Source organism: Hydra viridissima, unplaced genomic scaffold (assembly GCF_058129835.1).
Source record: "Hydra viridissima isolate aposymbiotic clone 2 unplaced genomic scaffold, HvirCarnegie_v1 scaffold_6, whole genome shotgun sequence".
NCBI classification, from domain to species: domain Eukaryota; kingdom Metazoa; phylum Cnidaria; class Hydrozoa; order Anthoathecata; family Hydridae; genus Hydra; species Hydra viridissima.
In genome coordinates this window covers 1463877-1480765 of record NW_028324305.1, presented here as the reverse complement: position 1 = coordinate 1480765, position 16889 = coordinate 1463877, and the positions used below count along the sequence as shown (strand labels likewise).

At 30.8% G+C, this 16889-nt stretch overlaps 3 protein-coding genes and 1 long non-coding RNA gene across 5 annotated transcripts; all 4 read right to left on the bottom strand.

Annotated features, from left to right (window-relative positions):
- Nucleotides 1-4527: 4527 nt before the first annotated feature.
- On the bottom strand, nt 4528-7751 carry LOC145190744 (uncharacterized). Of its 2 annotated transcripts, XM_090091161.1 has the most exons (3): nt 7597-7751; nt 5945-6440; nt 4528-5108 (listed from the first exon to the last, which is right to left on the bottom strand). In XM_090091161.1, exons 2-3 carry the CDS (start codon nt 5998-6000, stop codon nt 4667-4669), a joined length of 498 nt encoding a protein of 165 aa, XP_089947287.1. In that variant the 5' UTR covers nt 6001-6440; nt 7597-7751; the 3' UTR covers nt 4528-4666. The 2 variants fall into 2 exon arrangements, with proteins under 2 accessions (XP_089947287.1, XP_089947289.1); XM_090091163.1 differs by lacking the exon at nt 5945-6440 and having other exon boundaries at nt 7597-7717.
- Nucleotides 7752-8748: 997 nt separating this feature from the next.
- Nucleotides 8749-9566, bottom strand: LOC149886553 (uncharacterized). Its single transcript, XR_016453769.1, has 3 exons — nt 9492-9566; nt 9218-9334; nt 8749-9131 (listed from the first exon to the last, which is right to left on the bottom strand). It is a non-coding gene; the product is annotated as an uncharacterized LOC149886553 (long non-coding RNA).
- Nucleotides 9567-13971: 4405 nt separating this feature from the next.
- On the bottom strand, nt 13972-14849 carry LOC149886552 (E3 SUMO-protein ligase ZBED1-like). Its single transcript, XM_090090846.1, has one exon. The coding sequence runs from the start codon at nt 14798-14800 to the stop codon at nt 14069-14071; it is 732 nt and encodes a 243-aa protein (XP_089946972.1). The 5' UTR covers nt 14801-14849; the 3' UTR covers nt 13972-14068.
- On the bottom strand, nt 14822-15922 carry LOC149886551 (E3 SUMO-protein ligase ZBED1-like). The gene has a single exon (XM_090090506.1). It carries the CDS (start codon nt 15920-15922, stop codon nt 14822-14824), a length of 1101 nt encoding a protein of 366 aa, XP_089946632.1.
- Nucleotides 15923-16889: the final 967 nt, after the last annotated feature.

The following is a 16889-nucleotide window of genomic DNA, read 5'->3' as shown; positions in this document are numbered from 1 at the left end:
TGGGTCTTTTTGCAAGCCTTACTCTCAACTACGCTCCACACACTATAGTCAAGGAGATTCAGGTCAGGGCTGGATGGTGGCCAAAAGTGTTTGGGCCAGAAATTAGGCATATTGTCCTGAAGATATTGTTGAGTTTTTCTGGACCCATGACAAGGTGCATTGTTCTGTTGAAAGATGTAATTGTTTTCTGCGAATGTCTTCTTCATCCATGGCACCACATAGCGTTTTAGTAAGCAAATATACACATCAGAGGTAACTTTTTTTTTCTCTTTGATGTAGATTGGTGGGCATTTCTCTCCATTAGAAGCGATGATTCCTAGCATCCTGATGGACCGAGGGTGCTTGGTGTGACACACAGGTGGTGCTTTGTCACCCTTCTGTACAATGAATATGTCATTACACCTATTTATCACACAGTCAACACTAAAAAGTTTTTCATCTGAGAAAACTTTAACTGTTGACAAAGCATGGCTTTTTAGCTAATTCAGAAACTTCTTTGATCGTTCCAATCGTAAAGTTTTTAGTCTTTCTGTTAAAAGTTGACATGAAGGTCAGGCCACACTGACTTTTCCAAGTGTTTTTAGAGTTCTTCTGACTGTCCTTTCATCAATATTGAACAATTTTGCTGTCTTTCTAATGGATACAGTAGGATTCTTTTCAACATGCTTTTTAAGCTTTTTTGTGAACTTTTTATCAACTTTTTTATTCACTGGAGAGGCATTTTGGCTCTTTCAGCACTGTCACGTTTTTTCACTTTGTAAAATGTAGTTTTAGATACTCCAAAAACACGAATCACTTCACGTGCAAAAAAAACCGCGTGAATCAAATTTAAAACTTCGGTTCTTTTGGCTTCCATTGTAAAACTTTTAACTAAAATGTTTTGTATTCACAATTTTATTAGAATCTAAGACGGTTTTTGAACATTAATCAACAAAAACAAATTGCGGAAGTATTTTATTTACATCACGAGCCAGAAATGACGTAATGATAAAAACAAAGGTAAAGAAAAACAAATTCTTGTCAGTTTAAATAAAGCGGCTACAGGCTTTAAAAACTTTAAAAACTTGCTTCACTTTTTCTTACGGAATTTTTGTGAACTTAGGCATCTTAGTTAATAAATATCATTGATTCCGATATCATGTTGTGGTGTTTTTCTTCGTTTCGATTAAATATTACTTTGTTTCTCTCATTTTTTGCCTTTTCTTGAAAAAGTTCTGTTTTAAAATTATTAAAAAAAAAAAAAATGATTTAAAACTCCTGGAAAGGGAAGAGTCATACACTGCCGTAACTTAGGGTAAGAATGACAAAAAAGAAAAAGAAAAATGAATCTTTAAACTGTTCTACAAGTGAAGATTGAACACTGGAAGCAACTAATACGATTGAACAAGGTCTGAACATTAAGTTGCTGAAAGGTTGGGTATTTTTATAAGAAAGTGCAATATTTTGTTTTTTTATTTTAATTGAACTACGATCTCAAAATGATCTTCGATGATTCTCACCACAAACATCTCATTTTTCACTTGGCTTTTTTTTCACATTAACTTATGCGCTGAATTATATTCACTAGTTCTTTCAGTAACTATTTGCATATTCGATTTAACTAGATGTATCGATAGTAGGGTGTATCAAAACTTGCATATTCGATTTAAATAATTTCAGTAGGGTGTATCAATAAAAAGACTTTAAAAAATTTTAAGTTTGGTTGTTTCTTCTGACTTTTATATAACCATAAAATTTTTTTTTATTCCATTATTGGGCTATTCCATCGACTCTCACAACCAAAAGTTCAATTGTATCTTTTTTGACCTTTTTCGGTTGATTGTGGGAATTTCTTCCCATGGACCAAATTTTCTGAATAAAAAAAACACAAGAAATAAAATTTTTTGTGTTTTTTTTTTATTCAGAAAAAACTTTCATCTAAATCCAATATTAACCTTTACTTTTTTTCATTATTGGAGAAATATCTATGCAGCTGCCTAAGGATTTTAGAGGCTCATTAGTGTAAGTTACCTCGTTCATCCTCTCAAAGGGCCTGAGAGGTAACTGTGTAACTTATCAACAAAGCTTAACGCATTATGGTTTTCCTTACATTTTCCATGGTTGAATTCTGCAAGACTTCCTGGCTGATATAATTCCGATATCACGCAAGAAGTCAGCAGCCTCTTCAGGATATTATAGCATAAAAAGAATTTATATTGAAATAGTAACTTTTCAAAGCAATTTGCTGGACATGTTAATTTAGATTTCTGAGATGTAGGTAATATTGCAAAACTTCTTTACTAATGACAGATTTTTGCTTACTTTCTCTCTATTATTTTCTTGCAGAATCACTCATTAAAAAACAAGATCCAGGAACTTTTGCTTCTCTGAGGATTGATGGAAAATTCCTATCATAAAATAAAAAATATATTGTGTAGTAGGATCAAAAGGATGGGCCACTTTACAGGAAGTAGTGTTGATTGATTATTGAGGTAACATTACAATCATTATGTATTTGGAGTTTTCACATGAGCTGAGATTAGTTAATTTATCAAACGCCATGTTATTTTAAAATGTAGGAAGTTTTAAAAGAATGCCAAAAAGCTCCTTTTCATGTTAGTCAACCGTTGTACAAGGACAAGCATGACAAACAAATATCTGTCCCTGATGATCCGGTCTGCGGAATAACTTTAGTTTTTTTATTATTGAAAATAAAGTCAGTAGAAAATCATTAAATAAATGTATAATTATTTATATTTATCATTTCAAGAGTAGAAAGAACAATCCTTTTATGAAAAAAAACATAGAAGTTTTTCATTTTTGTAATTTTTTTTTACATGTTTTATTTTGATGTTTTTAGTTTTGATATTTTGATATTTTGATATTTCTTGATACTTTCAGTGCTTTGAATTAGTTTTGTTCACGCTTTTTCCGATAAATCTCCTAAAATTTTACGGCTGCAAATCTAGCAGCCGTAAAGGATTTGTAGTATTTCCAAAAAAAGCATAAAAGTACCCTGCTTTGCTAACAATTTATAACATCATAGTATATATGTTTTTTTGGTTCGTTCAGCTTTTAAAACATATCAATTCAAAATTCAGAGCAAACTCAGTACTGCTTTTTATGAAATAGCGATACTATAGTACTGCTTTTTATGAAATAGCGATAAGTTCTTAAAACATTGTTATGAAACAATGACATCAAAAATCGTAAAACAGGTGCAATAATGGCCGTTTTAATCACCAATCTTGAAACAGGTGCAATAATGGCCGGTTTAATCAGCAATCTTGATAAAATACTTTCAAAAGCTCTTTAATTTACTTTTTCCCAATAAACGAGAAAAATGACATATTTCAGGAGAATAGTTTTTCAAACCAACTGTCGATATTTATCTTTTTGCAAAATATTCAACATTTATGAAGACTAGAGGTAAATAAGTAAATAATTTTTTTTTTTTTAATTTAATCTCCCAAAGGTTCTGAAAAGTGGCATTCTAATGAAGTATTTGAAATGTAACAATCCCTTTGTAGCTGACAAAAAGATTACTAACTTATTTTATACGATTTTTCGTAGATTAAACAACAACATAAAATTAATATAATAATCCAAACCCAAGAAATAAACAAACTGTTATAAATGACAGATATTTCTTCATTTTCCTATATTTTTAACAAGCACAAGAGGAAACGGATTGTATTGGAAAGATGACACCTTTATATAAAGTACTAATTGACCTAAAATGAGTGTTATATTTCTACTGCTAACGGCTTCTTATTTTTGGTGACAAACATTTTATTTGGTTTCAAAAAACTTTCAATTCGAGTTACTCACTTCTGCTTTTTATGAACTTTTTTCCATATATAAAAAATATTTTAACCTTTTTTTTTCTTGGTAAAAACTTTTTTTTACGAATGCCTAAGATGCAAGAAGTTTTCTTCAAATACATTACGTCAGGTTAGAATTATTTTGTTCTATTTCCCATTTTAAACGTTGAAAGAAAGTTTTAGATTTTTTTCTATAAGTAAAGATTAATTAAAATTTTACACTTACTTTTTTAAAAAGTAACTTATTTTTAAAATACTTTATGTTTAAAGAAACTATTTAGAAAAAGAAAATTTAAAAATAAAATATTTTAAAGTATTTTAAAAGTGATCATTACTTAGTAAAATTAAAAATTCATTTTCTCCCAACGTTTAAAATGGGAGATAGAACAGAATAATTCTAACCTGACGATTAGTAATAATTTTATAAAGAATATAATCTAAATTTCAGTTGTGGTAGAAAGGATTGTAACCTTGGTTTGTTTTAAACAAGCTCAATTATTTAGTTTTGCTGGTCACACTTCCTAACAATTGAAAAGGTAAATAATATTAGAAATGTTATACTGTTTTGGTGTACGATGAAAATGAAGTTGCAAATGAAAATGAAATCGCGTTCGATGTTTCAGTAAAAACGTTTATAAATGTTTACTTATACTGAAACTTTTAGCCTGCAAAAAATGAGTTTTTAGCCTGCGAAAGTAAACTTTTAATTGGCAAAAACAAAATATTTAGCTTGATAAAGTAAAAATTTTTATCCTTTAAAATTGAGTTTTTAGTCTGCAAAAATTAAACTCAAAATTTACTTGTTTCGTTTTTTACAGTTGATTTTAAAGAGGTTTTGATTTATCAAACAGCTAATAGAAAGATTACAGTTTTCCAAGGACCAATAAAATAATGAAGATGACAACAATTAATATTCCAACAATTACAATAACCATTGATGCTGTTTTCTTGCACGGTGCTGTGTATTTAAACAAATCTAGATCATCTTTTTCTTTTTCTCGTTGTTCTTGGTATTCTTGGTGAGAGTTAGGATAACCGATAGCATGTTCATAAGAAGGTGCTGACGGAAAAACTGCATTTTCATCTAAAGGTGTATACGGTGGTGGTAGTGAGCTGCACGAGTAAACGTTGTTATTACTTAGAAGTGGTTCGGCTGCAAAGTTTATATTGGTGGTTTGTCCATATATGTTAATGCCTGAGGGGTGGCTAAGAGGATCCGCGTACAATGTTGGCGAGGAGTACTGTAACGGCTCATTAACCTGATTAAATGTAGATTGTGTTGGCATTACGCCGTCATGGTTTTGGCTGTAATGACAAAATATTGATGACAAGTTATTAAGTTTAAATTTAATCTGACGTCACTTTTTAGGGTTATCATTTACACATTAAAGTTTTTAAAGTTTTTAATGATAAAAATACGAAAAAACAGTATAAACCAAAGTTCTAACCAATAAGGTAATGTTTTTAACAGCGTTATATGCATATATATGTGTGTGTGTGTGTGTTTTGTGTGTGTGTACATATATATATATATATATATATATATATATATATATATATATATATATATATATATATATATATATATATATATATATATTATATCTTTACATTTTTATTGTATATGTTATATTAACTTTACATTTTTATAATATATGTTATATTAACTTTATATTTATTAATATCTATAAACCTATAAACAATATTTCTTTCCCTGTTTGCAACTTGTATTAATTATAATATTTAGATGGAAGCTGATTATAACGAAACAATGCGCAGGTGAAAAAAACCTCTTTAAATAATTAAAACTCTTTTTACGTGGCTATAACTTTGGCCTGTTAAACGAATAGATTAGAAAAATATTTGCATTATTAAATATTGTCAAAGACCGATCCTTGTTTTATACTTAAAGTGTAATAAAATGCATTTTTTTAAACCAATAGAGATGCATTATCAAATGGTATCGTGACATAAGCAGATTGTGTCAACCTTCGATGCTAAGAGACATGAGTCTCAAGATAGGTGTCTTTTATCTTGTGAGTTCTAAAAACTTTATGCTTTTAAATCACTATAGTTTTAGTAAACGTATTATTTTTTTAGTAAATATATTATTTAGTAAATATTAAAAAAATGATACTCACTCGTTCTTTTGAAATAACATCATCAAAGTTAATGGTTCACTGGTCAAGCGGACCATCAACCAAAATTTCAGATTTATAAGTTCCACCGGATAAAAAAAACTGCACTTTAAGTTTCAATTTGGTTTTTTAAAGTGTTCTTCATGATAAAATCAAAAATATTGACGAAAATAGTTAAACTTATTTGCTCAATTTCAAATCCGATCGCTCGAAGATTATCAAGTATTTCCACTTTTTATTGCAAAGTTAGATGCTTCAATAATATGCTTGGGACAAGAGATAAAAATACAATGCCTACTGTTCATCTGTTTCTGGCAATATTAAACTAATCAACGCATGCGCTCAGCCGGACACTATTTTTACTTTGAAAACCTTTCGCTTCACTTGATGGTAAAAGAGCGCAAAGCTAATCCGTAAGTAATCCCAAACTTCGAATGATGATCAGTAGATCGCTACCGGTTTAACCCGATTTTCCTTACTTCATTAGAAGCTTCTGACGCTATGTAGAAAAATAAAATATTAATGTTTATTCAGAAGACTTCAATAAGCAATGCAATCACTTACGCGATTTTTCGAATATTTGATTAAATCGGGAGAGTTTAATTTGAAAAGAAGAATCTTGGTAAGAATTCTCGTGGCGTATCTCACGATTAGTTGAGTTATGTTTTAAAGTTTTTGTTTTTGATTGGTTTAAAATTTTTTCGAATATTTAAATATTTATGAAAGTTTGTTAGGAGTTTCTTTTATAGAGGCGAAATATTTTTTTCATTTTTTATGAACCTAACAGATGTAAATTTTTTTGTTTGTTCGGCTACAAACAATTTTCGTGTTAGGGCTGAGATAAAAATTTCATGTCTTTCAAACTTGAATATAATTAAATGTCTCAAACAAAACCATTTTTTTTTTTTTTTACATTTGATTTTACAAATACGAAACAAAAAAGCTGTTTAAGAAACAAAATCAACCAAAATTAGTTAAAATTTCTTAAGCATGATTTTTTTTTCAACATTAAAAATAGTTTTAGCTTCTTTAGGACGCTGTAAAGGGATCGTAATGTTGAGGTATAGAACTCGTTTATTCTAGTATTAAAAGTTTAAAACCCTATATCTCCCCGAATTAATTTAAGTCATGAAGAGTCCTATCGTAAATACGCTGCCTTTCTGGCTTTTTGATATAGCAAAACCTGATTACAAAAATCTTTGTGTCTGCTCATTAATTAGAACGACGACGAATATAACTTAATTATTACAGCATAAGTTTTGATATATTAATTATTATTATTAACTATATACTATTACTTTAATTAGTATGATATTATCTATGATTATATTGATTGTTATTGTCTTAGCTATTATCGTCTTCGTTATTATTGCCTCAGTTATTTTTGCCTTAGTTATTACAACAATAATTGCTTAACTAATCCTACTCAAGTTAAAACCCTGGCAGCACTTAATCACTATTACTTTAATTAGTATGATATTATCTATGATTATATTGATTGTTATTGTCTTAGCTACTATCGTCTTCGTTATTATTGCCTCAGTTATTTTTGCCTTAGTTATTACAACAATAATTGCTTAACTAATCCTACTCAAGTTAAAACCCTGGCAGCACTTAATCAGATCATAGAAGTAATCTTACATGGTAAAACTCACCTTTATGTTGATTGAAATATTGCGAAGTATTTCTCCTTGTTAAACAGCCAAATGATATTTCACTCATTTAGCGGAGGATATCTACAGGAAAATATTAATAAATAAATAACAACGCGGGATTTAAAATTGAATAAACCGATTTTGTAAAAAAAAAGTGGGTTTGATTGTTGAGTCTAAATTAATAATCTATGATGTCGTAAAAAAAAAGTCAATGTAATGAGTAAGCATTAATACAATCATTTTCTTCTTAAAGTATGAAAGAAAACCCATCGTTTTAAACCACTTGTATAAATAAGTGTGATCACTCGCTTATATCAGATTATATCTTGTGATCCTCTCGATTATTTCAAATGATATCTGTTTACAGTTTTTTGCTTTGCTTTTTTCGGAAAATTTTTAACAAAGGAAGATTTTTTAACTTCTTTTTGTTTCTTTCTTTTTTTAAACCAAATTAGACCTCGTCACGCTGTTATTACGTCATTCATAATTTCCTAAGAGTTTTTCGTTTGATAACGAGAACGTTGATATTGTAATGATTTTCTCTTAAATTTTAAAAAATCGATAAAATCCTGAAAATTTGAGAGGATTTGAAAACGTTCGAACATCGGTCAAATCTTTAACCTTCATTTTTATTTTCATGCACAACCAGAGGAGCTGACTGATTTTTGCATTTAAAGAAGATAGTAGAAAGCTAGTGATCTTCTACTTCGAAAATGAATTTTTAACCAGAGATCAAAATTGAGAATTTTAGCTAGTGTCAATAGCGCTTGCTACTGAATTAAAATTCCCAATTTCCCTATAAAATTTGAAAAAATTTCAATTAAAGATTTTCGATGTAATATATTGACTGTAATTGTTATTATAATTAATATCCAGTGCATTTTTTGTTATCTGACTGTTTCTAAACTTTTACTAGCATTCCTCAATTTATTGACATCAAGATTCTTTGTGCAAGCCAAAATACAAAACATCTCATTGTAGAAATCATTTTAAATCTTTCATTAAGAAGCATCATTACCGTTATCATTAACAACATCATTTGTTAATTACATATTACAGATTGTAAGGTATGTGCGGCAACAAATCAACTGACACGGTGCATTGCCTTGGTGAAACAAGGTTTCACCAAGACAATGCACCGTGTCAAACACTTCACCAAATATGGTCTCTTTGAGGAGATTTCAGACTTCAAATGCTCCAATAATCCAAAATATTAGTCACTATAGATAATCCTAGCTTTATCTACTGTGATGTACCAACGCATGTTTTATCTACTGCGATGTACCAACGTATGTTTTATCTACTGTGATGTACCAACGCAAAAAACTCAAGCTTACTCAGCTTAGACATGTCCAAACAGCATTCTCATTCGTCAATTCGTTGTTGTTTTTGTTATGGTGTGAGCAAACGCAACACACACACGGAAAACAATTTATTCATACACAAATGTTTATGTATAATACTGAAAACACAGTCTTTTAATAATTTCAAAGACTTCCCTGTTTTTAGGATTAACAGCCTCATTGGAATCCATTCTGGAAATAAACCATAAATAAAAATAAAGATTTATATTACAAAAGAAATCACATGTAAATCACATATAAATAATAAGCTTCAGTACTTTTTTTGAATTGTTTTCTCATCAGGTGGCAGCAGCAGGTGACTTTCAGCTACAGATCTAGTTAGCATCTACTATCTTGTAACATACGTTTTGTTACGGAACCTTTAGCCACAGTTCCTATTAAAAGGCCGAATTTTCATCACACACACATTTTCATACCCGTTTTTTATCTATTTATTTTTTGTTTTTCCGCAAAACTCGAACTTTTGTTAACTTAAAACAAAATTTATAACTTTTAATAACTATAAATACTTTTGCATTTACTTATAAATACCTCATCATATCGCATGTCATAAATGCTCATATCGCGCGTTATAAATACCTCGTCATAACGCACGTCAAAACTTTTACTTAAAAGTTTAAGGAAACGTTTCATTCAAAACGGTAACAGATTATCTTATACGGTATTTTGGAGGCATTAACTAGTATTAATATTAGCAGATTCGTAGTTATTACGCTAAAAATATTGAGACATATCGCCCCACTCATTTTGTCATCTATATGTGATAAATAACATATATAAGGAGATTTTCAAGGCCAAATAATAGTAGATTCAAGGCTAAAAAATAAAAGATTCAAGGCTAAATAGTAGTAGATTCAAGGCTAAAAAATAGTAGATTCAAGGCTATAATTGTATTGTAGCCACGGTGATGCATAACTAACTGCAGCCATCATAAAAACATATCAAGCATTAGCATCTTTCGGATTTTTAACCGCTACTGAATGATTAATTTGATGATTGGCTAGAGTATTTCTGAAACCAGCGTTTGGATCTGTACTATTTCAATTTCATGTGCTCAAAAACATGTTTAACATATAGGCTATGTTAATCCAGGCTCATACTTTGTTATAAAAAAGCGTATGATAGGCTATGCCTATCATATGCTTTTTTATAACAAAGTATGAGCCTGGATAAGCTTATAAACATGCTGATAAATAAAAAAATATGTGGCTACTTCTGCTATTTTTATAGGAAAAAACTCGTTTTTCTAAGTTCTTTGCTTCTTCCCTTCTTTGATATTTTTCACAATTCTGTTTTTAAGAACCTTTAAAAAATTAACACTATTTTTAAAAGTTTGTTAATTTGCATCCCTACTATAAATCTTTATAATGTAGTTAATACCGTAATTAGGGGTAAATGGGAGGGGAGGGTGGTTTAACTTTTTCTCTTTGTGCTGCTAGATGTGTTTATGTTTTAAAAAATCGACTTTATGACGCTTAAAAACTTAAAAAAGAAAAAAATTTAAATCTACTTAGGCCCTAACGAGTTTTACCAATTTCAACATAAATTAGCGAACTTGGTTTAATTATTCATTAAGTACGTAAACGTTTTCTATTTCACTCACATTAATTAATTATTAATATTTTGTGACAATCGTAATCGGAAGAAAACGTTTATTTAGTTGTTTTTATCATTTATCATTTACATCTAGTTTTCATTCTACCTTCAAATTAGTTCATTCACACATTAAAAATGACGATGGATTTACATAAACCTCTCAGTAATCACAGTTAAAACTCAACACCATTAAAATTTACGGCCTGAAAGAAGGAGAAAAAGGATTGGAGAATTTTATCACAAATTAAGCTAATCCAAGAAGAAAATGCAACGTAAATTCAGAAAACGAAAACTAAAAACACAATTAAAGAAAATTTCAAACAACTTTGTCGTTTTTCTGCACATGTTAATACTTCTCAATCATTTATCAGCTCATGGTGTACTTCAAAAGCTGATGCCATAGACACTTTAAGGTTGGACTAAATTATGCTACAAATCAAGAAGTTAGTCCATCAAATGTAAGTCAATCCACCAGTTATAGATGGAGCAAAATTGGTCACGTGACTGATAATGCCAATACATATATCAGAACTTAATAATACCGCAACAAAAGAGAAGTTCTACAATTCAACGGAACACGCAAAATGATAAAAACATTTGGAGAGCAAACAAAAACTACAAAAATGAAGAGAATTTAATACCCCAGTAAACTAACTGTTGGAGCAATACACAATCCTATAGGGATGATAGATTCAATGAAGACAACGTCTATAACGACTTTCAAAATTACTTATACCATTTCTTACAAAAACACCCAGTTAGCCACTACAACTGAGTTTCGAGCGGAACCCATTTGAACTATATACTGGGAACTATCTAGGTTTTCCACCTGAGTATCATCGTGATTGTCTCAGTGGGATTCAACTGGGTTCCACCTGGAATTGTTATGGGTTTTAGTTGGGCAATCCCATCTTGAAGCCTGATATTTTTTCCTCACAACGCCCATTTTATTTAATTTTAATGCCCAATTAAATAAACAGTCTTTTTGATAAATCTTTTTTTGTTTTTGTTCATTAAAACCGATACAAGCTGTAGCTTAAAGACCAAATCAATACCAATAAAATATGAAATAACTATTTTACATAGCAGTGTGTCCCATAGTTCATTATAAAACTAAAACTTTATTATATTTTACATATATATATATATATATATATATATATATATATATATATATATATATATATATATATATATATATATATATATATATATATATGATAATGGTAATAATAATAAACAAAAACTCATTTCTATGACGCTTATTTATCATTCAAATTTGTTTGAATTAATAAATATTTGAAAAAACAAAATAGATTTTCTTTTGTAGTGACGTTTGGAATGTATGTTAATTAAACGATCAGTATAAAACATAATTGAAGAAATTGTGTAGAAATTGTGAAAAAATTTTAATATTTGAAGCTTAAAGAATGATTTGAGAATAGTAACTTGAATCAATTATGTAACGTGATTTCAATTAAAATTACAAGTTGGTGAAATTAAAAATTGATTTATCCACAAACGATTAAAACACCAGTATAATTAGATAATCATCATGACCCCACGTTAAACTAAAAACAAATTATCTAAACTTAAAAAAATCTCCTTTCAAAAGTTTCGGTCTATTAAGGTATCGGTTAGAACCGAATTTTCGGCCGAAACCGAATATGTAAAAAGTTAAATAAACAGAAATTTCGGTACCGGTTTCAGCCAATGCCAAAAGTTTTCGTTCAAAAGCAACAGGTCCTGTCAAGTTGAGCGTGTGCAGAGCAACATACATACCCTACAAGTTTAATGTGACTTATAGTTCTGGAACATGATTTTGAATACGCGCCGGATATATTCAATGAATTGTCTACAATTGTTCGCGACAATCCACATGATTTAGAAAATGCTCTTGCGACGTAAGGTTGCTTCCAAATAACAGATATATCTCGGTAAACGGGCTAGCCCTGCAAACGAGCTTGCCCGCTTTTCATATAAACAGCCCCTTAGTTGTCTTTAGTTCATTAGTAGTTGTTTTTGAAACCTTTCTCTCCCATTAAAACTAATATTCCCCTGCATATAGTAAAAACTCCAATACCTCTAGCCCACATTTCCTAAACTTGATAAAATATTTTCCTTTTTAAAAAAGACGAAATTCAACTATGAGTTCTAAATCTAAAAAACTTTCATTGCGAATTGACCCAATTTTAAAATTTTTACATCTATGTACAAGTTTTCTGGTTGTTTATGTAACTATAGTTGCGATGAGACGTTTTAAAAAGTCACGCCAATATTGCATTTGTACAGCCCATTGTACTATAAGAATTTTCTTCTTAGGGAACAAACAAAAGGCTACAAAAAATGCGTAAGGTTTTAATGGGGATTAAAGCAGCCAAGCTGTAAATTGTTTTTTCCTGTTTAATATTTTTTTTGAAAAATACTTTCTGGCTAAATACCTATTTACACCTTTAGAATTCTCTTTACAAGCAAAACTTTTGATTCTCTTTACAAGCAAAACTTAAAAAATCGACGTTTAGACTTTGTTTTAGAGGTTTTTTAAATAACCGCTTCTTTACTCTTGTCGGTAATTATCCTATCAGCTGGATATATTTAGGTATCTTACTGATGATGTTGAAGGTGATGATTTATGTATGTGTTTTTATTGAAATAGTTTCGATATCGTCAGTGGTCGTTTCTTTTTTTTTAAAAAAAAGTTCAGTTGAGTGGGTTGAGATTGAAGGTCCACTTCACCTGTACCTGCGTCAAATTTATTTAACTGAGCAAACTCAAGCACACGACAAAAGAGAAATAAAAGTCTTTATATTTTGAATGGGTATATTATTTCGGATACTTTACACGACGAAGGATTCTACTAAACCAACTAAAAAATGTATAGAAGTTCGGACATCTTATGCTCGGGACGAAACATGCCCTTGTTTCAAAAATAGTAAACAAGCAATAACTATCAAAGGTGTCCTAGTTACACATCATTAATGGGCTATAGAGGTGGTTGCGCTCGAACTTTGTATTATAGTCATTAAAAGGTATAAAATCAACGACTTTGAATAAAGTAGGAAAGCTGAACAGAAATAAAGGTAGGAAAGTTTAATAAGGAACAGCCCTCAAAATATCATCTCCTCTATAAACAATTCCCCAATTAAAAAAGTAATATTTAAGTAACCGTTTCTTAAGTTAAAAAAATTATTTAGGGGGATAACTGCTGCTTAATCAGGGAGAACTTATTTAGAATTTAAAATTTTCTCCCTTTTAAAAATTTTTTTATATAATATTTAGGGCTGGTACTGATTAATTTTTTTTTGTTCGATTAATCGTCTAAAATTTTAATCGATTAATCGATTAATTTCGATTAATTCTGAAGTCGACAGAATAACCTGCTTTTCACCACTGGTGAGGTGAAGTTGTTATCGGTAAACGTTAATTAACTACAGTATTCACAAACGTTAACAAACAAGACACTTAATGCCTGCTATACTGTATTCAGTTTAATTGACAAGTACAAGTAGGCATCACTTTAGCCAGTCACATAAACAAACGAGGACGTTAACGTTTTCTGGAAGTAGACAAGATCGCAGTTTGTTGACAATGTACCCTGACGAACTAAACAGTCTTTCACAAGGAACAGAAGTGGCAGGTACACACAGAAATGTCTGCACAAAACTGCTCAGGTTAGGGTAACGATGCCTGTTCAGTTGCCACCACATGAGGGGATTCTCAGTTTCTGGAATTACACCTTCTTCTTGATATCGTGTAAGCTCAGCCAGTGAGCCATGTACTGTTTGTGATTCATCTGATGAGGATTGCGATTCCGAGTCGCTGACCAACAGAGTAAGTTTCAGTTTCTTACGCACAGGTTCTGATGCCTCGCCAATGCTGGTAGTAGTTTCACGTTCAGCTCTCTGTCTTTGGTTACAGTACACCCGAAATGCATTAGAAAGTATTGTCCAAACTGCTTCACGTTTCTCTCTTGAGAGACAGCCGAGTTTCTTGTAACGTGGGTCTAATGCCACAGCCATTTGCAACGTTAGCAATGCATCAATGTTTTCAATGCGACCTGAGAAGTCATTTAGTGTTGCAGATTTGAAACGTGCTATATACCCTGGATCGTCATCATTAACCCGCAGAAGTCTGCGCAAAAATGCTTCAAACGGAAGTACAGCCGAACATGTAGCATACTGTTCACTACCAATATACTCAGTAGCATCTGCAAGTGGACCCAATACCGAGACAAATTTTGACATTTTCTCCCAGTCCAACTCCCTTTATTTATCTCCAGTGTAATTCTCGGGATGGTCAATATGATACTGCTTAATGGCATCTTTCACTTCCAGCAATCTGGCTAACATTAGGTAGGTACTGTTCCACCGCGTAGCTACATCCTGCTGCAATTTGTGAAACTTCACATCGTCAGACCTGTTAGAGGTACTGACTTGGCTGGCCTTTAGCTCTGATGTATTCCTTGAACTGCGCTTAAAATGTCCAACTAGGTGTCGACATTTAGCCAGAATAGGAGATGAATCAGCTGCTTTCAAACCTGCTAGTATGCTCAGTTGAAGACAGTGTGCAATACACGGTATATGGCTGTAATCCGTCCGTCCTATAGCAGCAACCATATTTCGTGCACTGTCCGTTACGAGACAGCTAATTTTTTCAGCAATGTTCCACGTTGCGGCAAACTCTTCATAGAAACTGGCAACATTATCAGCAGTGTGCCTTTCTTCAACATTTATGCAAGCTAAAGCGACAGACGTCAGTTTCCACTCAGAATCAATCCAATGACCTGTTATCCCACAGTACGATTCATTGTTGGTGGAGGTCCAAAAGTCAGTAGTTAGAGCAATACTATGAATGCATTCTAGAGCTTTCTTGTGCTCATTCAACTTCTCATTGTATATCTCTCCAATGACAGTGTCGATTGTACGGCGACTGGGCAAAGTATAAGTCTGGTTTTGAAGGGCAATACGAAGCACCGCCTCTAGTCCAGCATCTTCTACAATTGCTGTTGGACGTCCAGAACTGGCAATCCAATGAGCTATTGCCACCTTCAGGTCGGCTGAGACCTTTTCACTGACAGGCTTGTTTGACTGACACGTAAATAAATTGGTGATTGATTTTATCTGAGGGGTCATCTTACGTTCACTGTCGACAACCTGTTGATATTTCAGAGGATGCTTGTGCTGAAGGTGATAAGTCAGCGATGTGTTTGAGCCACGGAAAGCAAACTGTTTATTGCAGTGAACGCAGTATATTTTGTCACCTTCGTCTACTTTACCATCAGCATTCAACTTGAAAACAAAATGCTTGCTTAACTTTCCAGTTAAATGTTTGACAGAAACGTTGCTTTCATAAGTTGCCGCAGCCATATTTGCAAAATAAACTTTGTTTACTTTAGAAACGGATATAGAAATGTAAGATAATGTTCCCAGGTCAGTAAGTATTTTAAAATATGACAAAATTTTTAGTCGAGATTTTCAAGATACGCGCTTTCAAAATTAATTTTATATTTATCGAATTCTATTGAAAAATTCTAAATTTAATACTCTTTTTCGTCATGGCTAATGACTTTGAAACAATTGATTTTGAAAAATTGCGTTTAGACGTTTTTAAAACTTTTAATACTGAAAATAACTTCTTTGCGAATGATTTATATGAAAACGATATATTTTTTTTATAAATTTTTATGCTTAACATTTATCAAATTAACAGATATCAAAATATATTGTTCATGCTAAAATTTAAATTAGGCCAAGTACCATACCACTTCACAAATAATTTCTTTATAAATAACGTTAATAAATATAATATAAGAGAAACAGGTAATCTTGAGTTTATTCTAATTGAAGAATATTAAAGTTAACTTTAATATTCGAGTAGTTTTAATACAACTAGTTGTACTTAATATATAATATATTACCTATATTGAACATAATATATATTATTCACTTGTAAGGGCTTCGTGATAAGATCAGTACGATCTTCTTGAAGTCCTGTCTGTACTATTTTAATTATAATTATAATCTCGTTTATATATTTTGACTAAGGAAACTTGTAAATATTACTATTATAAATTACGAAACTTGTAAATATATATATGTACGGCAAAAAAAAAAAAAAAAAAAAAAAAATAACGGAAAACCGGCAAAAATTAATCGAAATATTACTGATTAAAGAAATTTTAATCGATTAGATAAATTAGCGATTAATCGATTAATTAATCGTTAATTTCCGCAGCCCTAATAATATTAAATATTTATTATTTAAAAAAATAATAATAAGCATACACAAACTTTGAAGATCCTCTATTTCAGCTATGACGAGTTCAAAAGCCGA